Raw genomic sequence first — 27,062 nt, 5'->3', positions numbered from 1 at the left:
AAAAAAGTGGATCTACTTGCCAGGGCAGAGCAAAAGAAACTTAGGTTCAGAACCTTTCGTTGGCATATCAAGAAGCAAATAAAAGGAACGATATCGGACAGGGATGAACGGATGGAACGTAAGCACTGGTACGAACAAATTTGAATTGGAATTCGAAGGCTTTTATACATGAAGACCTATATACAGTTTTCCTAACAGGACAATGTCGCCTCAATGGGCACACGAGCAAAATCGGACTGAGAGAAATTGTTAACTGCAGCTTCTGTCAGACTGACCACGTTCTGTGCAACTGCCCCGGATTGGATGGGATATGGCTGAATACGTTTGAGCATTATTAATTCGAGCCCTAAAACTTCGTAGAAGTCACCAAAGGCCATAATGGACTTCCAGGTCTATTATGTGGCTCATTATGAGCCACGATATACCTCTCTAGTATACAGGTGTTTAAGAGTCCACTCATATTTAACCTATCACATTTATTACAGTTATTGACACAGTCCATTTAATCATTTAAAAATGATTAAGAAGATATCTTTTTTTTTATCCTGATTTACTCATTTTTTTAACCAATTTCGGTGAAAAAATCTTTTGAATCACTTGAGTGGCATCGACTCAAAAAAACCGATAGACAGTGCAAGTATACGTAATAAAAAGGGGGCGAAGAAAATTCAAATAGTTTGAAATTTTCTGCCTCGGCGGCGCCACATGCAAACCACAACACTAAGACTTACTAAAATCCCCCATATTGTCATTATCTTCCAAATAAATAAGTGTTATTTCTTCCATATACGGCAGTTCGACCCGATATAATATTTCACCTGTACTTTATTGTAACACAGAAAGAAGCCAAAAAAGAAAAAAAATTATATAGTAACATTTTTATACCTTGGCTGGCACGATTCGTTTACGTATTTATCTATTTTGAACAACTAAGTGACCATATTTGGCAACGCTGTAGACAAAATTATATTATGTACATGATAAGAACCAGAATAAATAATTTATTTTGTTCTTATAGTAAAAGAAACATACAAAGGTAAGGGACGGGTTAGTAACATTACACAAAAATTGAATATATATATATGTACAGTAAACCAAACAACTAAACTGAATTTGGTACCAATTACACTTGTACATAAATGAGTATCAGTAAATGTATAAGCAAAGCTGTGAAATGTAGACTCGGAGAAACTGTAGATTCATAAAAAGTGTCGATTCAGAAAAACTTAGATTCAAATAAAATTGTATATTAAAAAACGGTAGATTCAGATAAACTGCATTCAGAAAAACAATCAAAATAATTGTATATTCGGAAAAACAGTAGATTTAGAAAAACTGTAGATTCATAAAAACTGTAGAATCGGAAAAATGTAGATTCAAAAAGGCTGCAGATCCACAAAAATTATATTCAGAAAAAACTGTAGATTTAAAAAATTGCGGATTCAGAAAAACTGTAGATTTAGAAAAATTGTAGATTCAAAAACTGATGGCGGTTTCTGATTCAACATTAAATTTATGTGGGAGAAAATTATAAGTTTTTTACTTTCACTTCTGTAAACACTAGAAACACATATTTACTCATAAACTATGATAGAGTAAGTTTGATAATGAAATTCGTATATTATACCTAACATTTTACTTCCCTAGCTCTAAAAACAGCGGGTTACTTATTTAGATCCATCAATGTAAAATTTATTGGTGTAGCTGTAGGCCGTGTGAATCTAATTCTCTCTGGAGTTGATTCCAAGCATGCTCAATGCAGTTTCCAGTTGTGTCCTCCAAACTTCTTTATGTCATCAGTCCATCTCATTTGTGGCCTTCCTCTACTTCTTCTTCCTAACCAAGGTCTCCATTGTTGTATTTCGTGATTCCATCTTTTATCCTTCAGCGGGCATTGTATCCTGCGAAGCTCCATTTCAATTTGGCAGCATGTTCTCCTGCGTCTTTTACTTTGGTTTTGCTTCTAATCCATTTATTTGTTTTTTTTTGTCTATGAGCCTCACCCCGAGCATTGATCTTTCCATCGCTCTCTTTGCCTTTACTATTTTATCCATATTGGCGTTGGTGAGTGTCCATCCACGTCTGTGAACCATACGTAAGTATAGAGAGGATACACTGATCGTAAACTCTGGTTCTCAAATATTGTTCTATTTTAGTGTTTTTCAAGATCCAACTCAGTTTTCCGAATCCTGCCCACGCTAACCTTATTCTTCTGGTAATTTCGGCAGTTTGATTGTCTTTGTTAACTTTCATTATCTGTCCCAGGTACATGTATTCGCTTACTGTTTCTAAATCTATGTCATTCAACGTTATTTTTGTAATGTTCGGTGTATTCGTCCATACCTCTATACAAAAAAATTTCGAAATACTAATAAGGTAAGGATTGTTTAGAGAGAAAGCTCTGCTATCTAGAGAAAGAGAAAATTATCTAAAAAAGGATTTCCATTTGATATGTAAATAACGAAATTTTTTTGATAGCAAAAGTTTTATTTCATTAATACCAATATCCTATTTGAATAATACCAACTTTTGACGAGCAGTTTTTATTCACTATGTGGCTTTAAACTAATCTCAAATGTATGAACGAACTCAATTTTAACAATCAGACCAGGCCATTAGCTTGCTGACATAAATGCTAACTCAAAACTAAAACCAATTCCCAAACAAGTATTGTTAATAAACTTTTCCAAAAAATACTAATCGCTCTTTTCCCGTTGACGTAATATATTTTCCGCACAAAAGACGCTACCTAAATTGTACTCTATATATCCGATAATTAAACTGTCAGAACCAAAAACGACCAAACCGCGTATCCCCTCGTGAATACATTTTCGAATTTTCATTTGGTCATATAAACAGCCACAACTGGCAACTTTGAAAACAAGCTCGGTCGAGAGTATGTCTGGAATTAGCAGATGGAATATTGGGAAGTTTCTCTTCTTAATACGAGACAAAAATGTCGATATGTTCCATTAAATAACTCTGATTCATTTGTTGTCAGAAGCAGAAAAATTAAGATTGATAAATAAGACAATTTGAAATCTTCAATCGAGCTAGAACGTGTTAGTTCGAATTAGATATTAGACAAGGTCTGTAATATTTTGTAGTTTAAATAGAGAAATAATTGATATTAATTGATAAGAATCACAGTGTAGTAAATTTATTGTGTTATTCACCTGCTGGTAATATTTCGGTGAGCAAAATTTAGTTTTACTGCACTTACTGGCATAAAATATAAACATTCACAACACCTCATTTATAAAACACATTTTTGCTCATTTTATCAATAATTACAATAAACCTACAACGGCAGCTTATTTACACAAATCCTACTATTACCATCGGAAATCATATGCTGTCTGTTTTTATTTTTACTTAAAAAGGGTATACGTATATTCTGAATTGACCGAATTACTAATGTGGAAGTCATGCGTAGAATGGGGAAATAGTGTGAAATTCTCATGACAATCAAAAAATTAGAATATCTAGGACAGGTAATAAGAAATCAAGAACGTTACGGCCCTCTTTAACTGATTCTCCAAGGGAATTCCTGGCTTCAAAATTTACGAAAGTGGTATAACACGACTACCACTTAGCTGCGGAAGAAAGTCAAGATAGCCATGATGATCGCCAACATCCAAAACGGATAGGCACTTAGAAGAAGAAATAAGAAGGGGTAAGTTAGTATAATGGTTTTTTTTTGTTAGTTGAAAATTAGTAAAAACAACCATAATTAGTAAAAACAACATAGGCCTAGGAACTAATAAAACCAAACTTTAATTACTATTTCGAAATTATCGAACTGCATGTTTCCATGTTTACACCAAAAGCAAGAAAAGCGACAACAACACATTAACAGAGATGAAAGCCGACATATACTGGCAATACCTGATGTAATTACATCTGCGGGAACATTTTTTAACAAACGTATGCTCCAAAAAATATATCCCTCTCTACACACGAGAATAACAGATTCTGCGCTAACATACGTAAAATATCAAATTATGAAAAATCACCTTACATAAATTCAGAAAAACATTTTACAAAAAATGTTGACCACTGTAACTAATTTTATACAACCTCATATTATGAAACAAAGGTAAACATTTGGTAACAGTAGTTAATTGAATACGCAGAGCCTATAGCTCCAATTCAAAAGTCATTCAAATCATAAACGTAATAAACAATTATGGAAAACAATAGAAACAACCAATGTAATGAGTTCAAAGTTAAGCTAATAGATGCTACAATTGAAAATCCACGAAACATAGTTGTTTACATTATTTGTAATATCAACTAACAAAACTTGCATTAAGGGGTGGGAGCTAAAATGACACATTGTATATCAACAAGAGCCAACGAAAATATTTTTAATACTAGGTTCAAGAAGTGAGAACTCAAGTACAAACAGCAAATAGGCTGTCAGCATACCTGAATAACATTATATGGCGAAACCGTCATATTAACCATGAGATGAAGTCAAGAATTTATAAAGCCAGTGTAAGACCAATAATGATATATGCATCAGAAATAAGACCCGATACATCCACAACACCAAGACTAGTATTTTTATTTAGCGTATGGACTTTCACAGTACGATAAATACACAAATATAATATATTATTCAAACACTAAAATATAATAAATGAACCTAAATATTAATGTCCAATTTACATAGCCATTCAATTGCTTCTGGGGAGCATTCCACAAAGTCCTGGAGGTTTCCACGGTAGGCACGATTTAGGCAATCTGAAACACAATGACTTATGGTCTGTCTAGGTGATCCGCAATCGCACTGTGGACTTTCCGCACGACCCCATTTGAACAGAGAATCAGCACATTTACCATGTCCGGTACGTATGCGATTAAGCCTCGCCCAGGTGGACAGGGGCAGACCCGATCCGATGAAACCCTGGGTTGGGGTGGATATCTGAATATAGTCTGCTGCTATTGTTGGCATCCATCTTATGGACCATTGCCTTTGTATATTACAGGAATCACCAATTGTTCGGACCGATCTGATTGGAGGATTTTTAGACCTCAGTCGCTGGTGCTCTTTTGAGATGTCTGGTATGTCTTGATGGATTGGTAATTGTATGTTGGCTACAATTTTCTGGTACTCTCCCACTAATGATGCTGTACGGCGTAGATCTGGTGGAGCAATATTGCTCAAAGTAGGTAGCCATCTCAGTGGGGTTGATTTTATTGTTCCAGTGATTATTCTCATGGTTTGATTGAGTTGGATATCGATTTTGTTTGTATGTGCACTATTTAGCTATACTGGTGCACAATATTCTGCCACTGAAAAAAACCAAAGCTAGAGCAGAGGTCCGAAGAGTATCTGCAGAAGCACACCAAGTTATTCCTGCACGTTTTGTTATTATGTTGTTTCTTGTTCTCAGTTTACCGGCTGCATTTGTAAGATGGCTTTTGAAGGTGAGTGTTCTATCAAGTGTGACGCCTAGATATTTGGGGTTGTTGTTATGTTTGATAGCTGCATCATTTAGAGTTACATTGAAAGTATCACCAGCATGTTGATTTCGACAGGTGAAAGAGACAGGTTTCAGTTTTGCTTGTGTTAGGACCTAAGCGCCAGTTCTTAAAGTAGTTACTTAGTGTAGTTAGGTCCTCGTTTAGAGCTCGTTCTCCAGCTTCCTTACTATTATCTTGGAAGCCAATGGCCAAGTCGTCTGCATAAGCGAATTTTCTCGATTTTGTTTCAGGTATATCTGTTGTATAAAGATTAAATAATAAAGGAGCTAGCACTAAGCCTTGAGGAAGACCAAGCCACCAAGACTAGTGGAAACGGTAGAGATGAGAGTCCTAAGAAGAATTACAAGAAATACGCTGAAAGATCTAAAGGGGAGTGAAGACGTGAACACATTAGAAGAAAATTATATTGTATAAACGAATGGACACTAAATAGAAAAAAGCATGGAATAACCAACAGAATGGGGGAGACCGGTGTGGTCAAAATAAGTTAAAGAGATAAATCCCCAATCGGTAGAAGAAGTATCGGCCGACCGCGCAAAAGATGGAGTGACAACATTCCATAGAGATATCAATCAGCCAATGAACAAGCAGAATTGCTTATAAAGAGGAGGAGGAAGAAGGAGAAGAAGAAGAAGGTTCAAGAAGCTAGAGGGATAGAAACTGAACAAAGTTAACAAACGATATGGGTGAGATTGGAATAGGTGAGAGTATGGACTATTTGGATTATCATTAAGAGACAAGATTAGAAACACCGAGATAAGCAGTCAAAGGAAGATCAGAGATATCGTGGAATACATTACAAAAATGAAATGGCGCTGGGCAGGTAACATAAGATTTGATGATAACAGCTGGACCCGAAGAATTCTAGAATAGAGACCAAGGAGGAGGACGACAAGAAGCATTGGAAAAGCTCAAAAGAGATGAGTAGATGACATAAGAGCAGAGGCAGACAAACAGAGGATTAGACTGGCGCAAGATAGAGAAAGATGGAAGCAATTGGTAAAGACCTATATTCAGGAGTGGGTGGACAACGGTTGACGAAGAACTTCTGGTTCCAGAGTTGCAACCAGAAGTACTGTTTTAAAGTAGACGAAATAGTACCAGATATATTATTTGACACGTCTTACCCAGACGGGAACAAATATGTACTTCTGGTTTTATATCGTTTCCGGTTAAAAAGTTGTTACCGGAAGTGACATATTATAGTCTAAGAAATAGTACATTATGATATATCAGTCGACGCGTATTGAAAAGTCCTTGAACATTTAGTTCCGGCTTTGATGTCATTTCCGGTTAAAAAGTTATAACCGGAAGTTTACAAAAATTACTCAAAATTAGTGAAATCGTATATCAATCGACGTAAAGTTAGGCGAAGAGTTCAAATATCGACTTCTGATTCTACTTCCGGCCGCATTGTGTTAAAACCTAACATTTGCTAAGTCCAACTATTTGTTAAGTAGAGTTACAGAAGAGTTTGCTATAGAACTACAAAAGCGTCATCGGTAGTAAAAGAGCATTGTATATAATATCGGCTCAGCTGTAGGATCTATCGCCTATAGTGAAACACCAAAGTAAAGATGATAATTTATTTCTGTAAACTACACTTACTTCCCAGGAAACCTAATGACGAATAAAATTAGTGTCCATTGCCAAAAATATTGTTTATTATTTGCAATAATCAAACTAATTAAATAGCCCGCACATGTTTGCAATATAATATCAATTACGTTAGTGTGATATATGGGGTGATAAAAAGATTGTTTAATATCGAATATGAAAATTCAATGTTTGAGATTAAACATATTGCGCGGCGACAAGTAGCTCCGAACACGGCGACAGTAAAGCAACGACAATAAAATCATAAGATATTTATAACATAACAATAGTTTAGTGTAATATGTGAAGTGACGACACTAGTCTTTGAACAACTCATCAAACTTCAAACTGCAACACCTTATGTAATAATATATGAATCAGAATTTAAATCCGGCTCGAAGGACCATGTATATAATTTCGGCTCAGCTGTAGGATCTATCGCTCTTAGGGAAACACCAAATTAAAGATGATAATTTATTTCTGTAAACTACACTAACTTCCCGGGAGACCTAACAATGAGTCTACGTGACTTAAAGTTCTGATAGTTTAAGTAAAATAACAATACTTTTTCAACAAATGTCACTTATTGTGTGATCAACACTGCAAGGCCAAAAACAAAAAAAAACAACCATATGTGACTTTCTCTATAAGTAACCATTTCTGAGGACTTTTTACCTTCAAAAACACAACATAATAACAAATTAGAACAAATTCCTAATATGTATTACCAAATCCCTTAAATGTGAACCAAAAGCCGTCCACTGGTGTATATATTTTCAACATCTCACACTACTGGAAATTTACAACATTCACTTTTACAACGTTGCCAAATATAATCGACTTTCCAATAATCCTAAGAAACTGTAAACGTGCCAGCCAATATACAAAAAAATTACCGTATTTTATAGTAACAAAAGTAGTTTTGATGCGGTAAAAATTATTATTATATGTATATAAAAAATATGTTAAAGGAAAATTGGCCAAAATCGATACTGTACCTTCTGCGTTAGCATCCTCTTGAGTATAACAGAGCATGAAAGCTGCAATGAAAAAGTAAACATTAAATGTGAAGACAAGGGCGTGGTAGATTTGGTTGTCGATTTTTTTTTTTCATAAAGTAGTTCAAATATAAAAACTTTAACATAGAAGTAAAAAACTTCTGTTGTGACTGGTATAAGTAATTTAATTAAAAAGTCAAATGGATTACAATAGTGGTTCAGGACGAACGTTTTCGGTCTTATCAGTCCATCGTCAGTCAACTTTAAAGTACTTACGCTATTAACCGCAAAACCAAATAGTGGTTGGGTTTAAAGTGTTGATTACTTACTTAAAAGTATTAAATTAGCCGACTTCAAATCGACTTAAATAGATTAAACTATCCGGGAACTGTATCTGTTCCTACACCAAATAAAAATGATTTTGAAATAGCAATCTGTACTGGACTGCAATAGCCTGCACTTGGATCGCAATAGACACAATTTAGAATTAACAAATCCACTTAAAATTGCATATACAGTAGAACCTCGCAAATGCGAACCCCGCTAATCCGAACATTCGGCAAATCCAAACCAACGCAAAGTGAAAAAAATTTAAAAATTCAAGACAAACACTTAAAAACATGATTATACAAAGTAAACCCAGAAAATTGAACAATCTAGGATTAATAGGTCTTTGACATTTAAAATTTCTTAAAAATGATACGTAGTGCTTTTACGTTGGCTTTCTTGTAGTCAACTTGAGTCCAAAAATATTGTCCACACTCTTGCAAGAACGTTTGCAGCCCTAAGGAGCATTCTTAAAGAAGTCGGTCACTTTCTTCTGATTCATGGAGGTGCAGCGAATTGACTCAGCAATGTTAAACCATTTACGCATAAACATTACATCGACTGGTAACGCAGCAGAGTTCTGCTCCACGTAACGTAGAGCCACACCCAGAGCTTTAGCCGGCATCTGCGTGTGACACTCGATATGGCAGGGAAACTTCTTCCTAGCTTTCTTCATCTTCATTAGGGTTGCCTTGAGGTTTAACCAAGTCTGTAATGTCTTCATCCGTGAATTCTTTGTGCCCATTGTCGTCAGCTTCAATCCACTCTGTAATTGTTCACACTTTAGTCTCCGTTTTCTCATCCTGTTGTTGTACGACTTCTAGGTCATCTTGTAATGGAGAATGGAAAAATGGATCTTCTTCAAATTGTAAATCTAGTCAGCGAGTTAGCGACTAAACACAAACAATGACACTGGCTCTGCATCAGTGACATCAATCTGAGATGGATGGAACAGGGAGAGAGTGAAACAGGTGCAGCAACTCAAAATCAACGACAACAAAACTTTGAATTATTAGTTTTGGATACCCCGAACTTTTCGGAATCCGAACAGGCTAACCCCCCCCCCCCATTAGTTCGGATTTGCAGGGTTATACTGTAATATCAACGTAATCACTAGGCTAGGCTTAGTTATGTCATTCAGTATCAAAGTCTCAATAAGAAATCTATTTTTCCTTTTCTTGTGTTCAACTTCGATTTTCATATGGACTTTTCATATGAATTTTCAAGTGTATTTTTTTTATTTTGAAATAAATATTATGTGCTTCGACTGCTAATGGTCATTGACACAGGTACAATTTACATTTATTGTAAGTCTTGGCAACATCAGGTGTTGTATCGATACCACCAGATGATTGTCAAGTACCATCTGACATTTCTACTAAAGTTTGATTTTTTTGAAACGTTTGGACATTTTAGCATAATCTTCTTCATATCGTTTCATTATTTGAGCCCGATTTGTGTTATTTACACTCATTAGAACATTTGGTCTCAGCGAAAAATGAAATTTGACTTGTTGGATATCAATTTTTTATCCTTAAAAACATTCTTGAATATTTTTTTTTGTAAATTTAAATCAACATAATGAACTACTCTTAAGAAATGGGCAAAAATATTTAAAATTATTGTCAGTAATTCTTTTGTTAGAGAGTCATATAGCTTAAGCATAGAATAATCTCATCTCAGGTTCAATCTGAGCGTGTCTGTATCAAAAAATCGTTATCAAAGTATCTACCAAACGCCATTTTGTTAGTGCCGGACAAATGGTAATACAAGGTGGGCCAAAGAAAAGAGTTTACCTCGATATATGGCAGTAGTTATTATATTTTACGGAAATGCCGAAACAGGTCGATTTTTATTTTTAAATTACAATTTTTTGATATATATTTCATACTAGTGACGTCATCCATCTTAGCGTGGTGACGTAATCGATGATTTTTTTAAATGGAAATAGGGATCGTGTGGTAAGCCATTTGAAAGACTGTTCAATTCTCTATTCAGTAATATGAACATTAATATCATTATTTATACAGGGTGGCCAAAAAAATAATTTTTGAATTAAATTAATTCACGCAAAAAGAAGAATGTATTTAACTCAAAATACATTCTATTGCTGTCAGAAAATAGAAAAAAACATTTGGCAAATAAACATTGCTTTTCGCTTAAATTAAATTTTCAAACTGCCAAAAGCTAGCTGGGAGACTGTTTGTGATTTAATTTAAACGAAAAGAAATGTTTATTTATGAGTTAAACATTTTTATCTATTTTCTGACAGCAGTACTGCCAGAAACTATATATATTTTGAGTTACAAAAAAAACTATGTGAAATATGGGAAACACATGTGAAAATATTTGTAATTTTGTACTGCATGTATTTTGAGTTAAATAAATTACCTACATTCTTCTTTTTGCGTCAATTAATTGCATTCAAAAATTATTTTTTTGGTCACCCTGTATAAATAATAATATTAATGTTTATATTACCGAATAGAGAATTGAACACCCTTTTAAATGAGCTACCACATGACCACTATTCCAGTTTAAAAAAATCATCGATCCGTCATCACGCTCAGATGGATGACGTCACTTGTATGAAATATATGCCAAAAAATTGCAATATAAAATTAAAAATCGACCTATTTTGGCATTTCCCTAAAATCTAATAACTACTGTCAAATATCGAGGCCTTTTCTTTGGCCCACCCAGTATAATAGTTAGTATAGCAAGCTGATTTTATTAATATCACACTAAAAAATGTAAACAAAACACTCATAATAAAATTTTGATTGGTTTTAGTATTTTCAATTCAGAAAAATATTTTATTTACTTAAATTTTTTTTAACTAATAAAACATTTTACTAATGTTGTTCTGAAGCTATTTCCTTGTGGCATTTTTATGATTAATTATTTATATGGGAAATAAGCCACAATTAAAATGAAAAAAATAATTTTATTAACGTTTCTAATAAATTTTATAATAATTTTAAATAATTTCTAATTAATTTTACTAAAGCATAATACCATAACAGTTTTATAGGCTTATGTAATTAATCCATTAATTAATTTAGTACACATTGTCTGCAAAGATGACATCTTTCTTAGAAACAAAAAGGATCAATCAATCAATCAATCAATATTCTTTATTTCATCTGACTTTTACAAGTATTGAAATGCGTCAAATACAAAGGATGCAAGTTAAACAAATAGATACATGACGTATCAGACTATCAGACGAAGAACTAACATTGAGAACAGGAGTCACATGTGTTGTATGTCACGTGGCTAAATTTGAATGGAACTGAGCCGATTATGTGGCCCGTCTGACAGATGGGAGATGGACAAAGAGGTTGCTCGAGTAGAGACCAAGAGCCGATAAAAGAAGTAGAGGAAGACCGCCCACGCGATGGACGGACCATATAAAAAGAATGACCACAAATTGGATTCAAAGCGCCCAGGACAGAAGACAGTGGTCGGAAATAGGGGAGGCCTATATCCAGCAGTGGATGCAAAGGGCTGATTGATGCTGATGATGATGTATCAGACTATAATCGAGAATTTGTTACAAAAGATGCAAAAGAGGTTATTTAGGACATATATGCCAAAAGTACCTATCAAATCCCGCGATCCTAAGTGGATGGATGAAGAACTCTACAACCGATTCTTAGAAGATACTTTGCGGAATGAAACGGTTTTAACTGCTGGAACTAATACAGAATTGGAAAGGTCTCTAATCGAAAACAAAATAAGTTATGCTTATAAAAGATCCTGTCCGATAAGGATGGTCCGAAAGTCGCAAAACTCTTGGTGGTGTACTGAAGTGAAACAGCTCAAGAAGAGAGCAAGATCATCTTTTAATAGGGCAAAACGCACCAAACTTAGAGGATTGGAATTATTATCAATCAAACCTCAAAGAGTTTACGAAAGTCTGCAGTCAGCATATCTGATATTGTTCAAAACTGTATTTATCAATATTCCAGCAGAGCAGCTGGCTCTTCTTCCAATACTTCAGGGAAAATATATTTAGAGTACATATTGAATAGCCTTGGCGAAAGAATACATCCTTGAAGTACACTCTTCTGAATACAGGAGATTTCCTCTGACAGGGGAGCCTTCGAGTTTTTATAGGTTTCGTGCTGGATCTAATAAGGATGTAATTCAACCTGTGATTTTTAAGATATTACTTGGTGCGTATAACATATTATGTTCAAATGGTGTTAGAAGCATATCCTGAGAAGAAATTAAAACAAAGACTGGAACAGTATCTTCAACAATTACTGTAACGGTCAAAACAAAGGGAGAGGGAGAAATATATAGAAATTATTGCATTATTCGAATTTGGTAGATATGGTTGAATGAAAGGGTGCGTTATATGACAGAAAGGTACGAATAGAACTGACAATAAATTCTATAAGATCGCCATATGAGGACTTAATATGGTTCACTGATGGATTTAAAACTGCCCATGGTACTGGATCAGGAGTCTTTGGGCAAACATGAAACTATAATAAATCTTACAGCCTATATCAACATACTACTATGTTCCAGGCTGTTTTTGCTTTGGTGGTCTGCATTGATGAAATCCTGGATGGAGACCCTAAAGCTAAGAGAATCAACATTTACACAGATAGCCAAGCAGCTATTGTGGCAGTAAAGAACCCACTCACCAAATCAAAACTGGTGAGAAACTGCAAAGATCTCAACAACCTGGTAAAAGACAATAATAAAGTGTCTTTGCTGAGAATTATTATACAAGGAAGGATCCGAGGAATCGCTGGCTCGCATCTCCTGGCTCAGGAACCTTAGAGAATGGTTTAACTGTAGTTCATTACAACTATTCAGAGCAGCAGCCAACAAAGTGACCATAGCCATTATGATATCCAACCTTCAATAGATGGAACTTTAAGAAGAAGAATATGGGTGCCGGGTCATGAAGGGGTGCATGGGAATGAACAAGCAGATATGTTGGCAAAACAAGACACGAGAGAAACTTTTGAAGGTCCAGAACCTTTCTGTAGCATCACTAAAGATGCTACGAAAAACGAGTGTACGAAAAGCTTGTACATATATGAGATTGTAAAATACAATCTCTAGTTTTGATTGTGGACTGTAATTAGTATAGGATTGTTAGGTTCAGGTGGAAACATAAAATATAGGTTTTATACAGACAATATTCATAGGTGTAATAAAGTCTTACCAAGTTGTAAAATCTTGTCCGGAACACTGAAGCCGGTCACATACGAGATGACTGTTTCCGTACCACGTGCCTCGGGTTTTGACTGTTGCGAAATCGTGTATGGCGTCACACCCGAATTACTGTTCGTGCACGTATTGCTATTGTTGCTCCACACGTGTGAGTGGTACTTGTTGACCGTCGAACGGCTGATGAGAGAGAGTGGCTCACCCTTTGACTCAAATTGTCCAAATATTGTCTGTCTGTAAGGGATGAGGAGAGAGGGTAAGAAATAGGAGGGATAAAATGGTACTATTGAACAGGGCTGGCTTGAGTTTTATTTAAAGTTAAGGGTTTTAATAAGAGATTAAACACAGTAAAAAATATAATATTTTTGACATGTGAAAATTGAACAACGAGGTTCAGAAATGAATGAAGGAAGCATCAAAAGAAATGGAGAGCCACTCAAGTGCAAACCCAGACTAAAAAAATAATCGAAAATATTGATAAAAAAACTTTCTAGGGCAGGAATTCACTGGTCAACGGAGGTTTGAACCAGAAGAGATCTTAAAACTACCAATAAGAAAACTGTTTATTGGTCTTCGTTGAGAGCACAGAACATATTCAAGATTAAGGAAAAAAACAAGGTATGGTACGGAGGCTTACGTCCAAGTACCAGAGACTGAGGAGTCTCGTCTGATCTAAGAAGAAGAAGAGATGACGGAAAAGTACGAATGGAAGTGACAAGAAATTCTACAAGATTGCCATAGAAATATTTAAATGAATGCGTAGTGATAAAAAGTAATAAAATTAAAAATTAGATTAAAAAATCATTGAACACGTATCGGGATAATAACACAGAGAATAATGATGAATACTGTTAAAGAGCATAGTTTGTGTTTTAATTGCACAAAAATAATAAAAATCCGATCCTTCAAAACCAAATTATATTTTATATTAGTCAGATATAACACTGTTCATAATTTCATTACATACTCATACACGAACTATATTTTCATCAATTTGTTGACTACGTTTACCCTTCAATTAAAATGGAATGAAAAAATCCAGACAGTGAAGTAATATTGTTGAAAACATCGGATCGATAATTATAATTGGATTTTTTGAATGAACTCGACCATTATGTTTGTCTGTTGAGCGTGATCGTTGGTATATTATTTTCAATATGTGTAAATAACAAATAGGTGAAATAGTAATCATTGTGGCAAAAAACATTGGAAATGTGGGTTTATAATGTAATGCAATATAATCTGATGAGAAAGTATAAAAGTAATTTGACCTGATGACATAACAAACAATGAAATAATACGCTATGCGGCAAAATAAACAGTTCTGAAATTCGTATGGTTCAAATTTGGATCTGTTTTTAGGTGGATGTGAGAGGTGGCATTCGGACTTTTGCAGATAAAGTTAGGTGGCACCTTCAGTAATAATAATTGACTTATGTTCCTTCTCAAATATGTCCGGAACATTAATAATAAAAAATAAAATATTTAAAAATTTCAAAAAATTTCGTTTTTTTTTGCTTATAACTTAAAAACGATTCATTTTGAAACAAAGTCGTATAGGAATAAAACACAGATAATTAAATTTTCTATCAGATACGATTGGTTAAAAATGTCTTAATTTAACACCCTTGCTGCAAAATAGCAATAAATATAAAATATAGGGGGCAAAACAAGCCTGTCCTTATCAATGTTTTTCCATCACTTAGGTTACACTTGGATCCTTCCTAATTCGCTTAGAAAATTTTTGTAATGAGCTAAAACCGTCCATCAAATTTCATTAAAATTGACTTACTAGATTTTGCAATCAAAACTTTTTTTAAAACATTAAAATTTTTTTAAAATCTTGCAGAACAAAAACTAGAACATACAAAGATTTGTCAATTTTTTTACATATAAAGAAGCACTCCACCTCTCTAATGCACTTTACAGAATTGAAATCGGATTATTTAAGCAGCCTCAGCAATGTTTCAAATTTATAAACAATTTTTTGGCTTATAAACAAATTAGATAGATAGATAGATAGATAGATAGATAGATCTTTATTTAAATAGAAACCTAATATACATACAATATAAAGAAATATAATTTTTTTTATATTTATATAAATATTTCTTTATATTTCTTTATATTGTATGTATATTAGGTTTTCTATTTAAATAAAGATCTATCTATCTATAAACAAATTAGTGCTGTGTCCAGGAGGGGATGCTACAGGTTCCTTTATTTAGATGGACTTACCCAAGTTTTTTTATGTATTTTGACCCGTAGAACACGAATTTTTTGGGTAACAGAACTTGAGGAATTACATAACATCGATTTTTTGCAAAATAAAACATTTTTTGTATTTCTTGGGTAATTCTAAGCAAAAAATGTTCTTACAAGTTTTTTCGTAGGATGCATAGTTTTCGAGATAAACGCGGTGGAAAATTCAAAAATTCGAAAAATTGCAATTTTTGAACGAGAATAACTTTTGATTAAAAAATAAAATAGCAATTCTGCTGACAGCATTTGAAAGTTTAAGTCAGATTATACCGGTTTTAATTATTTGCATTGCTAAAAATTAATTTTTTTATTATTAAACAAAGCTACAGTCGGAAAAATGAAAGAATACCCATGAACTAACATATAAAACACGCTGTATTTTCCTGTCACCGTGTCACAAAGAAAGTTGCCCAGCGCAAGTACATGTAATATTAATTATTACATGTACTTGCGCTGGTCAATTTTTTGTGTGACACGGTGACAGGAAAATACAGCGTGTTTTATATGTTCGTTCATGGGTATTCTTTCATTTTTCCTACTGTATTTGTTTATAAGCCAAAAAATTGTTTATAATTTTAAAACATTGCTGAGGCACCTTAAATAATCCGATTTTAATTCTGTAAAGTGTGTATTAGATAGGTAGAGCACCTCTTTATATGTAAAAAAATTAGCCAACTTCTAAATGGTCTACTTTTTGTTCAGAAAGATTTTAAAAAATCTATTAGGTCGATTTTAATGAAATTTAGTAGACCATTTAAGTAAATTATAAGAATTTTCTAAGCGAATTACTAAGGTTCTAAGTACCACCAAAGTGGTTAAAAAATATTGAATAACAACAGACTTATTTTGCCCCCTTATTTTGTATTTATTGCTATATTGCAGAAAAGGTAATACATTAAGACATTTTTGACCAGTCGTATATCATATAAAATTCAATTATCAATTATCAATTATTATCAATTATCTTTTTAAAGTTATAAGCAAAGAAAGCAGAAAAAAATCGACGTTTTTCAAAATTTTTAAATATTTTAATTTTTTTATTAATGTTCCGGGCATATTTGAGAAGGAGCATAAGTCAAATATTATTACTGAAGGTGTCACCTAACTTTATCTGCACAAATCCGAATGCCACCTCTCACATCCAAAAATACACGTTTTTTTACAGATTAGTCCTGGTCTATGAGTGGTTTTCGAACGTCGGCGTCGTTATAACGTATGTGAATGCCTTGATGATCTTAGGTGTTTCAGAATGGTTCTGTTTTGCAGAAAAAATTTGTATGGTGGAGTACTTGTATGGTCGGTCATCCGGAAAAGGTCGCAAAAACGGGCCAAGCTTAAAATCAACAATGGTTTCAGCAGGACGGGACAACCTGTCACACTGCCAGGGAGTCTCTTTGAATACTTCGCGATCATTTTGAGAGTTGCCACTCACCAGAACTAACGCCACCAGATGCGTACATATGCGGAATGCTAAAGGAGTCAGACAGATCCACCGTCTGTCATTTCGGAATTGCGGACTAGAATTAAAGATTTTTTTGTGCCAGAGGCAGTGGCGGATCTAGAAATTTGCCATGGGAGGTGAAATTTGCCTTAGGGGAAACTTCCAATGAAAAATCAACCAAAAAACATAAAAAAGATAAATTCAGATTACATAAAAGATATAAATAATAAAGTATATATAAATAATAAAGTATATTATAGGTATTAAGTTCCCTTAATTTTCCTAACTAGAGTGTTTATTTTGTTAAATTTGTCTTTCTGTGGTTTCGGTTTCATGCCAGCTAATATATTTTTATGTTTGAACAATTTCTTTTTATTAATTTTGGACCTTGTTAGGGGAAAGGTAAATTTCCTTATTTACCCTCGTCGTAGATCCGCCACTGGCCAGTGTGCATCTTTAACATCTGTTTTATCGTCAACGTGCGTCATCATGAATAATGTTTGCAAGGCTATATCATGTATACTAGATATATAAATAATCAAACACATTTTAATATTTATTACAGTACTCTTTATTTTGCCGCATACTGTATTTACCATGTTCCATTACAGAAAAAATGGCTAATCTGAAACTAATTGCTCATTTGTTAGGTTGTATAAAGTCGAATGTAGCTTCTCTAACCTCCAATGATGGGAAGACGCATGAAGACGAAGAAACAGGAGGTGAGATTTGGTAAGGATGTCACACAATATTTTCTAGGCTGCAAGGGAGAAAGTTGATGTATTTAGTAAGACAAATAAGTATGAGAGGGAAAGAGGGCTAACGAAAAATGCAATGATAGTTCATCTCACAGAAGGCACAGAAAGATAGAGTGAGAGAAGACGTGGGAGAAGTCAGAGGAAAAAAATTAAAAAGTATCTTTAGCCTACAATTGTATGGCTTATAAAATAAGAGTAGGTACATTTCACTATAAGAGATGGCATAAGTTATTTGAAGTTAGCTGGAAAGTCAACGATAGGACTGCGTAATAAAGATTTCGTTAGTTGTACATTTTGGAACAGTGAAAAGGAAAAAACTGGAATTTGAAAAAATGAAGGCGCCGCAATTCTGAGTTGGTGATTCTGTATGGTACTGAAAACATCGTCAGACATATAAAAGCTAACCGGATGAGATGGGCACGTCATGTGGTAAGATCAGCGGAAGTCAGAGTGTTAAAGACAATCTTTTTTGAGAGTCCAGACAGTATAAGATCAGTAGGCCGTCCCAGAAAAAGATAGAAGGATGATGTTGAAGCCGATCTATCCAGGATTGTGATACAATAAGAAGAAGAATGTTAGTATGACAAAAATTTTGTACATGTTTTTAAGAAATGAATTTTAAGAACAGCCAAATTAGAGATTGCCTTAAAAATAGAAACAGTTGAGGAGGCAGACATCTAGCAGACAACGTTAACGCAGAAATTTTTGAATAATTAAAACATACAATATCTACTATTCTACTAATAATATACTTATTTAGCACGTACTAAATTAAAGATGTATATTTTCTGTGAATGATTTTTGTTAATTTCGTTATTAGTAGTAATAAAATAAATTTCTGAATTGTAAAATATTGTTAGTGTCGGCTGATTACCAGTTCTTAATTCTAGAAGGCGAAAACTGTTAAAAATAAATAAAAATTAATTACTTACATTGGGGATTTTTTTCGTTATCGTTAGCGGAGTTAGAATTATCAGAATTGGGGTCTAAAAATTGGGTATAAAATAATGAAAATGATAAAAATAAAGCACGCAGCTTGTTTTGATTTGAAATAATCATTACAATACTCAATATGTGAAAAACTACTGGTTTCTAAATAGTATTTGGGTCTACAAAACATGCTGCTTCTAATTAAAAATAAAATATTTGAAACAATTATTATAATAGTAAGGTTTATATTATGAAAAGCCTCAATTATCTCAAAAACGGCTTGCACGATTTTTATAGGTTTTAGTGAGTAAGGATCTTGTGACGCGGCCGATGGCGGTATTTACGTTTTTGCTAGATATTACGGTTTTCTGGAAATCTAATGAACTTTTTTATTTTTATATTTCAAATGCAACATCCTGTATATTTTTTGCGTTTTGAAGTCCTTAGGAAATACTGATTATTTTTCATGTAATGTTCCCTATATCTAAATGCCATAATTTCGGAGTTATTGCTACATTTATTTAAATAATTTTTTTAACAAATAATAATTATAAAAATTAATTTTCGGCCCGGTGAGCTATTACCCGTTTTAAGTTTTTTTTTTGATAATTCGGAACAAAAAACGTCTTTCAGCTGATAGAAGAAAGTTTGAACTTGAATTTAGAGACTTCATTTAAAAAATATTTTTTACTTGTTTTGAGCCTTGAAAATCGTCATTGTTCGTTTTTTTTTTCAGTTTTAATTTATTATGATAAAAACGATCCACTTGAGAGAAAAATTACGAGAGACTTTTTTTGTTCCGAATGATCTATAAACCTCATTTCTGTCTCTCGTAATAAACAAATTAAAACTGAAAAAAAAACAATGAAAAATGACGATTTTTAAGGTTCAAAAACACTAAAAAATATTATTTTTGAAACTGAGTGCCTAAGTTCAAGATCATCTTTCTTCAGCTCAAGAAAAAAATTTGAAGAAAAATTACAAAAGGCGTTTTTTGTTCCAAATGATCCAGAAAAAACCTAAAATAATAGCTCACCGGGCAGAATAAATTATTTTTATAATTTGTTTGAATACAATTGTTTAAATCAATGTAGGAATAACTCCTGAGATTAGTGTATAGGGCTACCGTGGCATTTAGGTATAGGGAATATTACATGAAAAATAATCAGTATTTCTTAAGGACCTCAAAACACAAAAAATATACAGGATGTTGCATTTGCAATGAGAAAGTTCATTAGATTTCCAGAAAAACGGAAGATCTGACAACAATGTAAATACAACCATAAGAACAGCCGTATCGCAAGACAAAAACATACCAAAATATATAAAAATCGTGCAAGCCGTTTCCCAGATATAAAATTGGGGCATTCCGTATATAAAACTCACTCTGTATTTAAAGAGTAAATTATGATTAATATCAAAAAATAGAGGAAGAGAGATACTACAATGGAATAAAAGTAACACGTTTTGGTACTTACGTTCCTGGTCTGATCCATCTTCTGATTTATCATCTTTGCTTTTCATAAACGGAAATTTTCTACTAAAAGAGAAATTTTTCTTTTTCCTATCTAATGTTGATTGCTAAAAATAAAAAAAAAAACAATTAATAATCATGGGGATTAACATAGGTACACCTAACAACTGACAACCACCTTTTGCAGATCATTATAAATGTACAAGAATACGAATAATACAGTACAGGTTAGAAAGGGAGAGATATTGTCGCACTCCATTAATGTCACAAAAGGCCTTAGACAGGGTTGTAGTATGTCTCCTATTTTGTTAAATTTGTATGTTTAGGCAGCCCTTAGAAGCTCTAAGAAGAGATGTGGCAGAATGGATATTCCAGTTAATGACAACGCCCTTTTCTCTCTTAGTTTTGCAGATGATCAGGTCGTGATAGCTCAGGATGCTTTCGATCTAGAATGTATTATGAAAATGTTGTATCATAAGTATCAAAAGTTGTAGCAGATGGATTTTCGCTACAATGTTTTGTTAATAGCATTCATTAATTTTATATCCTATCTCAAGAAAAATATATATTTTTCTAATTTATTTTGTGAGTTTATATATCATTAAAATATCCTAAGCCGCTCCTGTTAGAAATATTTCAACATGTTTCGCAATATAAAAAGAATATTGCGTAACGCTTCCCCTGAAATTTGTTTGTTAAACCCGTCCTAAGTAAGTAGGTTTTTCGTCGGGTAAGCACCTCTAAGGATCAGAATCGCTCGGTAATTGCGCGGTTCTTTTCTCAATCGGTGGCTTCCAAGAGAAGCGCAATTCAGTCCCACGGTACCCTTTCGCTGGTGTGTCAAGCCAACAATGTGGGGCTCATCAAAAACCATTACTTTGCCGGTAATAAGTGTTGTATTGTCGCTATGTGAAGTTGTGTGAAGGATTGTAACCTGTTGAGAGAACTCATGGAGGATTTCACCCCATGATATTGGATTTTTACGGTAAAAATCGGGTACTCCCATGCAGTTCTATGAGTCGGCATTGTGTGAAAGCCCTGTAATGAATTCATGTTTCCGTATTAGAGTCCCCTATTGATGTCCCGATGAGATGTTTGTTTTATGTTCCTGTTCCAAATTTCCAGTTTCCCGTTTTAGTGAAAGTGAAGCCCCTTTGTATTACTGAATGCCTGCCACGCCCACCTGTTGGATGGAAAGTTCGTCTGTTTTGTTTCATATGTGACAATGAGATTTTGTTTTAAAAAAGGTATAGTACTCTCTTGTTTTAATTAAAAGTGATTAGATTCCAAGTGGATATTAAAGTTGGTAAAGATTTTAAATATTTTAATAGTTTTTTTTTCAACATGGAAAGTTTTATGTAAAGTAAATAAAATGGCAGTGACATTTGACAGCATAAGTCAAATTTTTGTTTTGAGATATCAAGTTAGAATTTTTGTATTTGTAAAATCATATTACAGTTGTTTTTATTTTTATTTCCTGTCTAAGAATATTTTTTAAACAAAAATAAAGTCTAAAGGTTTGAATAAACATTGTAGAATGTACCTGTTTTTTTTTATTATTTCTGTAACCTTTTTTTGGAAAATTATTAACCAGTTATTAATACAATTGAAATAAGTTTTAGAGTAACAGAAAAAGAAGTATGACACAGATGCCAATATTGATGATAAAGATAGCCCAGTTTGTCCCAAAAGAGGAATCTCAGATGAATGTCCCCCCAATTGGTACTCGTAAGTACAGAATATGTCCAGTAAGTACCCAGTAATGAACCAGAGGATTTATTTCAAACGGCGTCCATTTTTAAATAGTAGAAAAGTCCTCTAGTCTGTGTAAGTATCCTTTGCTTATTTAGTTATGGTAGTTAGTCATCTTTAAACCCTCTCATCCCCCCTAACGAATCCACGACTCAGCTCTCCGAACAACAAACTGAAGCGCCGTTCGCAATGAAGCTTTATGTGCCCGCTCCTTCTACTTTAGCACATTTCGACCCCCCAGTATCTAAGTATTTAGTTCTATCCCTGATCCCATCTGAGCAGACATGTAAAACGCTTCAAAGTGGGGACTGCAAGTGAGTCTAACAAAAACAGAGTATTTGGTAGTAAACAGCGAGGCTCGGTTTCAAGTCCTCTGATGACGATAACATTAATCAGGTGGAAACATTTAAATACCTGGGAGCATTGTTTGACAAGACCTAATTGGGGGGAGCAGAGATAAAGCAGGGAATCCGGAAAGGCAGGCAAATTGTGGGAAGCTTGAATTCATTTTGGTGGGATAAGAATATTTCTAATAAAAACAAGAAAAGGGTGGGAAGATCAATAGTGGAGTCGGTATTGTGTTATGGCTAGGAAGCATGGACTCTCAACGCACATCTGAAAAGAAGGCTACTAGCCGTTGAAATGGACTATATAAGAAGAAGTGCAAGAATTTCAAGAGGGGAAAGGAAAACTAACGAAGAAGTAAGAACAAGAATGAACGCTGAGGAAACGGTAGTAGATAGAATAGAAAGAACGAAAGAAGATCACTGAAATGGTTTGGACACCTATTAAGAATGCCTGAAGAACGTTGGCCTAAACAAATATTTCAGTGGAGACCACCAGGAAGAAGAAAGCGGGGTAGACCGATGCGTCAGGAGATCGATGCATGACCATAATTTACAGGAAAACGATGCCTTGGACAGATGGGTTTGGCAAAGGATGACGGGAATATAGCAATATGCTGTTAGCAATTGAATAATTTATTGTACAATTGTACCCGTAAATAGATAGATTAACATACTAATATGTAAGAACATAGGAAGGGGATGAATAGGAAGATGGATGTCAGTTTGAACACTTTGTAAATTAATATGATCTGTTCCTAATTGACGATTAATAATAAACTTGTATGTAATGTAATCCTTTGCATTTAAAAATGTGACTATCTTTTATAAGTAATGATTCTAAAAGCAATACTAAAAGAAAAAAGTCGTAAAATAGATACTTCATTACATTGTCGTCCCTTTGTAATCGAATATTATACTATAAAAATGTTGGAGGAAAAAGTTGGGGGACCCCCTATAAAAATATAGCAAAATCCAGAAAAAAACATTTTCTGGATTCGAAAAAATTTATTCAGACGTTGGTTGTCTTCACGTTTACAATTTCCTGAAAACCTTCTCTATAAATGGCTGCGCTTGTGTTATACGGGGTTGAAATGAAGTATGGAAACAAGTAAACAACTTTGACACAAAAAAGACGCCCTTCATGAAACTTTGTACTCAAGTACAATAACTCATCTGACGCCATATTTTTTGTTACTACTCTACTTCCGGTATCACATGACTTATTTTATTTAAATGGGACACCCTGTATATTTTTTGTTATTTGTTCATACATACCATGTTTGGTAGACAAAAATGTTAAAATCAGAAATAAATCACTTCAAATAAACTTTACACTATTCTATCAATGAGAATAATAATTAAAAAAAAATCACTTCAAATGTTCAAAATGCTCGCAAAACTTCACATCCTCACAATACATATATGCCTAATACATAACATGCCTGTTAATTTATTCAATGTCTAATAAGAGTAAAAACGTAAACTCGTGACGTATGTTTTTTGTATTAAACAATGTATACACGTATGGAATGTAAGGAATACACGAGTAGGTAATATCTAGTAAGTAACTGTTGACAAACCAATTCACAGTAACAAGTCGTAAAATGAAAATGAATCATTTAAGTGGCAAATATTGTATTGAAATATTAATAATAATCGTTTATGGTGATAGTGTTAAAACAGCATCCAAAAAGTTTAATGTTTTTAAAGGAAATGGTCCAAAATAGGCTTACAGACCCATTTTTCATAGGTGGAAACTTGACTGGTGCCAAATTATTCTTGGACTTCAACAGAATGGCCAGTCGCCACAAAATTCTTGGCTTTAAGAAGATGGAGCGCTTCCCCACTATTACCGACGGGATAGAAATTTTTTAATGCGAATTTTCCAAATCGATACATTAATAGAGTGACCTGTCGGTTCTCCGGACCTTAATCCGTTACCTAGATTTTTCCGAGTTCCGAGTGACTCACAAATTGTCAGAAGGCGAACGGCGATAATTTTGAATATTTGAAGTGATTTTTTTTAAATGCCAACCCTGCATATAGTTCACCACATCTAAACACCTAACCCATTAGAAATAATGAACAACGCCGAGTCTTAGTGGATTAAAATACTAGCCCTACTGGCTATTTAAAAAAAGTCCATTTGAAATTAATTCATTTACTGATCGTAATGGCTAAGGCGGTGTAAAACAATTTATGGAGTAATGCAACGGCAGCTGCAACCACATCTCTACAGTATTAGGTTTTCGAGTAGAAAATCTCAACAACACCACACATTAAATTCAGTAAGTTCAAGTTTCGGGAAGTAATGTACGAGCAATCTATCTAAAAATGTTTATTACAAAAAGGTTAAAAGTCAAACTTACTTCGAGTAATCACAAAAGTTGAAAGGTAAATCCTGTATCATCTCTAATGTGTTTATTATTAGGAGTTAAGTTATAACAATCGGGGGTAGAAAAGTCACAAAGGCAAAACAAGAGATCAGGACGATAATTAATAATTATCCTTATGTGGACCAAGGCGCCTTGATGGTAGTAATTCGATAATATACAAGAAGATAAAAAAGGCTTCGTTGCTCAGAGTGGGAGCTTTGTTAGGAGTGGGAAATGGATAGGGCTAATAAAGAATAGAAAATGGACAGATAGATAACAATTAGCTCGTAGTTTGACACTTTCACACTAAGAAAACATTTCATGTGTGCAGAATCTAGGCTGCAGAATCATAACTACTGGGATTTTTAATTCAATATCAAAATGGATAGAGGTAAGACCGCTCGCTTTGAAATTAAGCATGCCGAAAAACCCTGTATCAATAGAAAAAAAAATTCAAAACTCTAAGACAAACAACAACTGTTAATTGCAAAGAAACATACATCACTTAGAACACACGAATTAATACCAAATTCCACATTGAACAATATAACAAATAATTAAGAGACTAAGAGATACTAGACTAGTCAACGGTTTTGATGGAGCTGGTGACTTCCACGAATATCTTTAGCTGTAGGAAAGTTTCCGTAACTGATATGTAAGTACATACCTATTACTTCAAACTTTATGTGTATTTTGATCATATACCATCTTGTCAAGACTCCATCAACCCTTAACTACTTAAGGATATATTATATTAAATTATATACCAAGCAATTCTCATCAGAGTGGTCATTCCCAATGGCAAAATGTCTCAGTATATACTCTATCTATAGATAGACAATTGAGTTCAATACTATACAGTTGTTTGGCTTTATTGTATGTAATTTAAACCAAGACATAGTTGTTTTTTTTATGTTTTTATATATGTATATGTACATTTTTGTCTCTTTTTATGATTTTAGCTTGTAGTAGTTTGTAATTGTGAAGACTTTATGTACTGGGCCTGAAGATGAGGCTTACATTGTAAGCCCCGAAACCGGTTGCCCCATGATTATGTAACAACTATTAAAATACAAACTTAAGATTGAGAGTATTAACTCATTTCCTATATCCAATTATAGAAAAAAATATGTTTAATAGAACTGCGAGTCGAGTTATTCACTGCAAAAACAAACATGCCATGCGTCATATGTCATTTCGACGAAGAACTAAGAAATGCCCCGAAATTGTGTTTGTTTGACAATTTATAGACTTGAATAGCAATATGTGCGTTCCAAGGGCTTAATTCGAAGAAAAGCTTATGCTTGGAGATAATTACCAGACGTTTTTTAATTAAAAAGAGTTAAGAGTTTGGTTAAAAATTTATTATCGGGTATACAATTCTTTCACTAAACTAACTAACAAAGCTCAAATACGTAGATGTGTACAGATTTGGTCAAAATTTTAAATTCAAGAAAAATGAACTTGCTACACTGAGAAAACTGAACATTCTACAATGTCTCTCGCGATAATTTTGTGTTCCATTAATTCGGCGATCACTTTAGTATTAACTGTTCGTTAATGTACATGTTCGTTCTTTAATGTAGATCTAATAAGCGTAATGCCTTCCTGTTGTCTAAAGAGTTGTAAATAAAAGCAGTTATTGAATCAGTACTTCTTCCTTTTTAAGTGCCTTCTCCTAATCGGAGATTGGATATCATCATCACTATCTTTACTCTATCTACCGTTGCTCTGAAGAGTTATATAGAATTGCTTTTAAACCAGTCCCTTAAATTCTTCAACCGTGACTCGACACTCTCCTTCTTTCTATACTCCTTCCTCCTCTTATCTTTCCCCGTATTATCAGTCTTAGCATTTCATATCTCTGACCATATCTCTCATTACGTGTCCCAGATATTGTAACTTTCTTATTTTTATTGTGTTTACTAATTGGAATTCTTTGCCCATTTCTAGCAATATTTCCGTGTTCGTTTTCCTCTGTGTCCATGCTATTCTAAGCATCCTTCTATAACACCACATTTCAAATGACCGTAGCTTATTTTATGTGTTCCGTATTGCAGTATCGAAAACACGTAGCATCTCAAAGCTCTTACTCTCAATTCAAATCTAAGGT

General features: G+C 33.7%; 1 protein-coding gene across 16 annotated transcripts in view; it reads right to left on the bottom strand.

The window, feature by feature from the left end:
* Positions 1-27,062, bottom strand: part of LOC114338023 (disks large 1 tumor suppressor protein) — a 1,799,868-nt gene that overhangs the window by 37,183 nt on the left and 1,735,623 nt on the right. For 10 of the 16 annotated variants that reach the window (XM_050644671.1, XM_050644669.1, XM_050644670.1 and 7 more), the window contains 4 exons: positions 20,480-20,582; positions 19,004-19,057; positions 8,088-8,129; positions 732-818 (listed from right to left, as the gene is read on the bottom strand). In XM_050644671.1, the coding sequence (XP_050500628.1) occupies positions 732-818; positions 8,088-8,129; positions 19,004-19,057; positions 20,480-20,582 (286 nt within the window). The remainder of the gene's footprint in view (positions 1-731; positions 819-8,087; positions 8,130-19,003; positions 19,058-20,479; positions 20,583-27,062) is intronic. The other 6 variants (XM_050644675.1, XM_050644674.1, XM_050644678.1 and 3 more) reach the window with 4 other exon arrangements.

This window comes from Diabrotica virgifera, chromosome 2 (genome assembly GCF_917563875.1).
Source record: "Diabrotica virgifera virgifera chromosome 2, PGI_DIABVI_V3a".
Lineage (NCBI taxonomy): Eukaryota > Metazoa > Arthropoda > Insecta > Coleoptera > Chrysomelidae > Diabrotica > Diabrotica virgifera.
This window is presented reverse-complemented; position numbering and strand designations above follow the sequence as displayed.